Below are 6,326 nucleotides of genomic sequence, written 5' to 3' on the forward strand. Positions count from 1 at the left end.
TGTGCTTATCTTGCTATTTATTTTTTACAGGGCTGTGCACACGTGCCAGCCTGTAGAAGGCTTTCTGCTCCTGAGGACAAGGTGGCAAGTCGCCTCAAGTTCCCACCTGGGAGTCAGAGGACCAAACCCTGTGCTCCCAGAAACTGACAGGGCAGTCACTTTCCAGAGCTAGGAACCTGATGTACTTGAAAGAATAAAAAAAGCCATTTTCAAGAGAAAGGGGTCATTTGCTAGAAGGTGCCTGGACTGAAAGAGGCTCCATGGAAGATGAGGAAGAAGCTGGCCTCCCCTGACTGAGAGGAGGTTAGCTGTAGGGAAAAGCAGTTGTACACAAAGCATGTTTCATCGTTCTAAAAAGTAACGCTTTGCTCTGAAGGAGCAATTTGTTCACCACCACTAACAGCCATCTGCTCCTGTACAAGGATTTATGGGATTTATGGCTCCATACCTGCAGTAAGGAAATACAGCCCAGTGCCCGCTCTGAGAAATTGAGAGGGATAATCAATTGCTTCCATTCTCAGTAAGGGAAGGAATGTACCTTCCAAGAAAAACTTAGATACAATTCACCTACAATCTATCATGTCAAATTCCTGACTGTTTTTTTTAGCGTGTCCTGTATATAAAAATATCTGTCAGAAAATATTCTCCTGATGATGAAAACATAGGTTATTGAGTGAACAGAACAATTCAGATGACTGGTAAAGAACGTACGGAGAATGTCACTTGTATTGGGTATAAGACCCAGCCTAGTTCAGCAGCAACGTGCACCATCTGCTGCTGTTCTGTCCCCCCCCATCAGCACGGTCAGCTACCGCAGCCCACTTCCTGCACAAAAGGTAGCCAAACGACAGCTAAAATTGCTTTCCAGGAAGGGCAGTTTTCAACGTCAGACCACATGCTGAACAAATAGCAAAGTTTACTCTCATCTTTTATTGAGGAGAGACTTGTCCTCCTTTGTTTCTATGGAAGAAGAACACTGAACACAAGGCCAACTTACGTTGGGAAAGAACTTATTCACCCTTTAGGGATTACAAACTCACATGTTTTTCAGCACCGCACTCACATATGCACACATTTGTGCAGAGAAACACGATTTTCAAGATGTTAAAAGTAGCCCATAAAGAAGAGATCTCGAGTATGCCCTTCAATGGCTCAGAAAAAAATATAAAAGGCCCATTTCTTAATCTTCCTCCAAAGTAAACTCTGTGTATTTTAATAGTTAAATCCTGTTTTTAACTATTTCTTTCCTCAAAAGATACTTAAAATAACTAATGACATCACAAATGGAGAGTGAGAATGGATTTGCCATAAAAGAGAGTTTTGTTAGACCCACTTTTCAGTCTTTGGGTATGCCTATCTACATGGAAAGGCTAAGCAAAAGCTTCCAATCTTCCAAGTAAAAACTCCGATAGAACAAGTCCAGACCCGACATTGCTGCTCACATCAGACAAAACTTTCATACTTCTGTATTACTTTTTGCTAACGTGACAATGCCTGTTCTCCACCTCACATATTTCAATAAATAAAGAACATATGTCCCTTCTCCCAATGATTTATGGCTAACCACTGCTTGCTAGCTGGAGTGAGCCATTATATGTATGATTACAGTACATACTAACGCAGAAAAAAGCCTCAGTTTTTCCACTCTACGGGCCACGTGACTCTAAACAATGAAAGAACAGTCTATTCCAACTGAAAGTATATATCCTGCCATGACTTTTGTTGCTGTTCTGCTGTGCCATTGAGCGAAAGTGTAAGCTTTCACATAGAATGCACTGCCTCATACTGGTTAATTGACTCTACCCTTTTTAAACAAAGGGAGGAGAAACTATATTAGTTTATCACCTTTTTCTCCTGCTATCTGAAAAATCTGTTTAGAGTCAAAGCAGAACAGGTAAGTAAATGATAGTAAAAGAAAGCAAACACAGTAAGAGATGAAGAAAAAGACAACATATTACAAAAGAGAAATCTATACTGCTTTTAGCTCATGTGGCCAGAACATAAGCACCTTAGATGAAAGACAACGTGGCACAAGTCTGTATGCTCAAATTTTAGCCGCTGACTCAGCAGAGCCAGAAAGAAGGCAAATAAAGAAATTAATAAATCTTTCAGGAACCAAATGCTCTGCCATGACTACTTCTTCCCACAGCCCTTGCTGGGCAAGTAAAGCACCTACAAGCAGTAGCTGGCGTGTTTAGTTTGAGACAGCAGAAGTAAGTATAATCACATGATACACACAGCTTACTAAGCATGACAGCCAGCAAGCAGATGGGAGAGAAGAGCTAGATACAAACTGAGGCCTTCGATCCAAACAACTCCAAATTTACAGACAGAAAACATGTCAGCCTAGTTATGTATGTGTACACTGCAAGAGAAGTGAGTTGCATTAGTAATGCAAAAGACACTTACCTGGAACACTAACTCAGAAACAGTAAGTTACTTAGACTGAGAAATGGACGCCAGTTAAAGGCACTGTTTGTTAATACTTCCCAGCTTTGCTAACAGCAGCTGAGATCCTGTAGTGCTACCAGCAATGGCTGCATGCACCGTTGCATCCCTCAACAAGTAGGAGTGTTCGAAGCAGGCTTGGAGGACTGATGTTGGCAGCAGAGGCAGCAGCATGCCTCTCCTCAGGCTGCAGAGCACTGACATCATCCCCACCCAAACACGTCTCTGCACAGTTGCCTCACCTGGTGAATAACATAGATGCCGTAGTCCAGCTGCTGCCTCTGTAGGAAGGGGTGGAGATGCTCCAGGAGGTACAGCAGATGCTTCTCTCGATTGCGGTGTGGGATGAGGATTGCCACATGCTGCAATGCCGAGCACTCCGTAGGGTGATACCGGCCCTTGGCTACCTGAGGGTTCTCCTTTTCCACTTCTTCTAGTGTGAGAGATGCTTTGAAGGTGAGTTTGCTGGCACCTCCTGTAGGAGAAGCACAAGAAGCTTTCCCAAGCCATTTCTCGTCGTGGCTAGTGCAGTAACCTAATGAGGCACTCTCTAACCAGCGTAAGAAACCCAGGTTCAAGCCCCAGTTGGTTTCCCTGCCTTTCCAAGAGAAAAGTAGTGCTACAAGGACATTACGCAGGCAGTGGAAGGAGAGGGTATTGAGTGTTTAGTTGCTTAAACTGATTATAGAGTAATGATAATAAAAAGATATATTAAATAAAAATCAAGAGAAGTTCCACCCTACTGCGGGAGGATTAGCCAGAAACAGCTGTCAGGGCAAACCAGAGGAGAGGGAAGTGGAAAGAGACATAGGACTGTGGCTGTGAGAAGTCGTCTCTACTTAAAGCACGAACAAAAGCATGAAAGGCTTAAGGCTATAAATTTGTAAGATAAAATGTACCAAGGGTCTCTGTAGCCAAATGGAATTTCCATCACTTCTCTTGCACTGAGCTATCATTCCAGCCCCTCCAGACTCGGCAAACCCATGAAAGAGAACAATGCAGGCAACTGTGACGGCTACAGCCACAGTGCATTCACGTAAGCAAATATGTCCTGGGGGCAGGGGCGTGGGTGTGCAGCTAGACAGCAGCTTTTTGGACTATACTGGGGAGAAGGGAAAAATCCAGCTTCCCAAGCAAATCCCTAATCAGGTTCACAAAAAGGAAGAGGAAGAAGACAATGACATGGTACTGCAAAGCAGAAGCCTGGTGCTGCTAGCAATACCAAGACAAAAAAAAGTGGACTATAAAAATGGCCAAACCAAGGAAACAGTCACCTATTTGAACCTTCACCATAAATAGTGCTAACCCCAACGTGGCTGTGAAGTCTTTCAATTGTCAAGATAGAGACAAAAAAGTACATCTAATAATGAAAAGGCAAAAAAATTGAGGGAAGGTGAAAAGACCTGTGGTTGAGATAAAGATAGTTTAATAAAAAAAAGCAAAAGCTGCACGCGTGAGCAAGGCAAAAAGAGAATTCATTCATTACTTCCCATCGGCGGGCAGATGTCCAGCCACATCCTGGGAAGCAGGGCTTCAGCATGTATAGCAGTTGTTGGGAAAACAAACGCCATAACCACGAACACCTCCCCTTCCTCCTTTGCCTGAGCTTTTATTGCTGAGCATGATAAATGGTATGGTCATACGGTATGGAATATCCCTTCGGTCAGTTGGGGTCAACCGTCCCAGCTGTGTCCACTCAAAACCTCTTGCCCACCCCCAGCCTACCAGATTTTAACGGGCCAGGGAAGAGAGAGGCAAAGCCTCAACAGTGTGCAAACACTGTTCAGCAGTAGCCAAGTCACCGGTGCATTACCAAAGCTGTTTTAGCCACAAACGCAAAGCGCAGCACCATACGGGCAGCTATCCCCACCAGACCCAGCACAGGCACTCTGTGCCACAAGTCGCTTCCTCACCCAGAAGTACTTACTGCAACTGGTTGTGCTGTATTTGTTTCACAGGAAAAGCGTCTAACTGTAAAACAGCTAGGAAGAAAACCAAGTCAGCAGTACCAAAGCAGATGTAACTTGTTAGAAAGGAAAGCGCCATCACTTACTCAGGTACGGAGACAGAGCTGGGCAGTGAAATGACTTCACCGTGGGAACTTTTGCAATTGATTCGATCTTCTCTTCCTTTTGACTGTCCTCCACCATGCTCTTAGCTTTGTAACTTTCCTGTCTGGAGTCCACAAGGTAACTGAATGTGGCCCATAGCACCATCAAACACAAAGTGACAAGCACCAACACTCTGAACTTATAGAAGAGGTGAAAGACAGACAAGCTCAAGGCCATGGCTCTCCCTGATCCGCAAACTGTTTGCTCTGCTCCGATGCCGTGGCAGGCCACTGCACCCAGTGGGGATGAAACCAAAGGTCCTGAGAAGAATGTAACAATAAGGAAGGAAAGCTGGAGGTAGGGAGGGCTGCCACACTTCCTGCGGTTTCACAATTCATGGAGCCATGGTGCTGTTTGGTCTTCGAATGTCAGAAAATACGACTTAACCTGGACAAGGAAAAAAAAAAAAGGAAGGAGAGAGTGAGTTTCTACTGCGCTCCACTGCTGTACCTTCACAGACTTCATGAAAAGAGCTTATGACAAAACATGAAAGAAATAGCAAGTATGAACTACTGGTCAGAAACTAAGACACTGAGCTTTGGTCCTAGTTCAGCCACAAACCAGCTGCACGGTTTTAGGCAAATCACTTTCCTGCTTTGTTCTCCATTCCCAGTCTTCCTCCCTGCCACACCCCGCCGCCCCCCCCCCGATCAGAAAGTGCAACCACTACCCCATGTTGTGTTTGTTTACAGTGCCTGGCAATACACAGGCTTTACTGCTTCTATTCCTACCAAAATTAACAACAGCTGCAAGGCAAGGGATTCTGCTAGCTGTGAGTAAAGTCAGCTCCCCCCACCAAGACGAAAAGCACATGAATCTCTGCAGAATTAAACTGTTTAATTCTGATAGTATTAGAATTAGATATCTGAAAGATAGTATTATTGATGTTACGTTGCTCTGCACAACGCAGTGTGAACCCCGCAATACTTGACTGGCATCAGAAATCATTCCTCCGTATCTGCTGCCCGCCAGTACCACCTTGTGGGTCTTTGCCCAGTATTCCCCTCTCACATGCTGCTGCAGGAGACAAATCTTCCTGCTTTTCAAGGGACAGGTTCAGTTTTTCAGTGTTAGGTCTGTGAGGATCCAATCCTTTGTTCTGTTTCAAGAGCTCCATTTTCATACAGCCTTTCATTGCCATCATACTATAAAGTTACCATGCTAATACTTCTGTCTGTTATTATCATCTCATAGCAGAGAAAGAATGAAATTTTAATAAAAGAGAGCTTTGATGTGGAAAACTCATGAGAAAATTGCCACCTGTGAGAAGAACAAGGACTGAGGCTAAGTGAAGCAAAGGCAGTGATTAAAGACAATGCACACGAAACAAGCTGGATCAAAGAGAAGAAACGCAAAAACACGGAAGGTTATTTTATACCAGCTTTCAAAATACACGAGACCCTGGAGAGATATCGCAGGCAGAAGGAATATGGTAAATCTATATTCTCACTAGTTTAGCCCAGGTGTCTTCTGGAAGTTTGCTGATTCACGGGGACATACGTGGGAGCCAGACCTAGGACTGACAAGATGAACTACTCAATGTACTGCCCGAGCTTCTTGGGGTTCGCTGGGCATGACCAGCTGCTGTCCCTCCCGGCAGGCACGACACAGAATGGCTAACCTGCTCTCTCCACCCACATGCACAGCACAGTGCTGCTCTAAGGAAGTGACAGAAGAGTTTTCAGTGACCTTACCACTAACGGTGAAGGATCTCCACATCCACTTCAACCACAGAGAAGGGGGGGGGGGGGGGGGGGGAGGAGCGCC

The 6,326-nt window shown here is 44.7% G+C and overlaps 1 protein-coding gene across 1 annotated transcript in view; it reads right to left on the minus strand.

Annotated features, from left to right (window-relative positions):
• The window catches only part of B4GALT4 (beta-1,4-galactosyltransferase 4), a 35,582-nt gene that overhangs the window by 10,084 nt on the left and 19,172 nt on the right, over positions 1–6,326 (minus strand). The window contains exons 2-3 of the mRNA XM_009274484.1: positions 4,502–4,946; positions 2,691–2,923 (exon numbers count right to left, since the gene is read on the minus strand). Of these exons, the coding sequence (XP_009272759.1) occupies positions 2,691–2,923; positions 4,502–4,736 (468 nt within the window). The 5' untranslated portion in view covers positions 4,737–4,946. The remainder of the gene's footprint in view (positions 1–2,690; positions 2,924–4,501; positions 4,947–6,326) is intronic.

This window comes from Aptenodytes forsteri, unplaced genomic scaffold (assembly GCF_000699145.1).
Source record: "Aptenodytes forsteri isolate BGI_AS27 unplaced genomic scaffold, ASM69914v1 Scaffold379, whole genome shotgun sequence".
NCBI classification, from domain to species: domain Eukaryota; kingdom Metazoa; phylum Chordata; class Aves; order Sphenisciformes; family Spheniscidae; genus Aptenodytes; species Aptenodytes forsteri.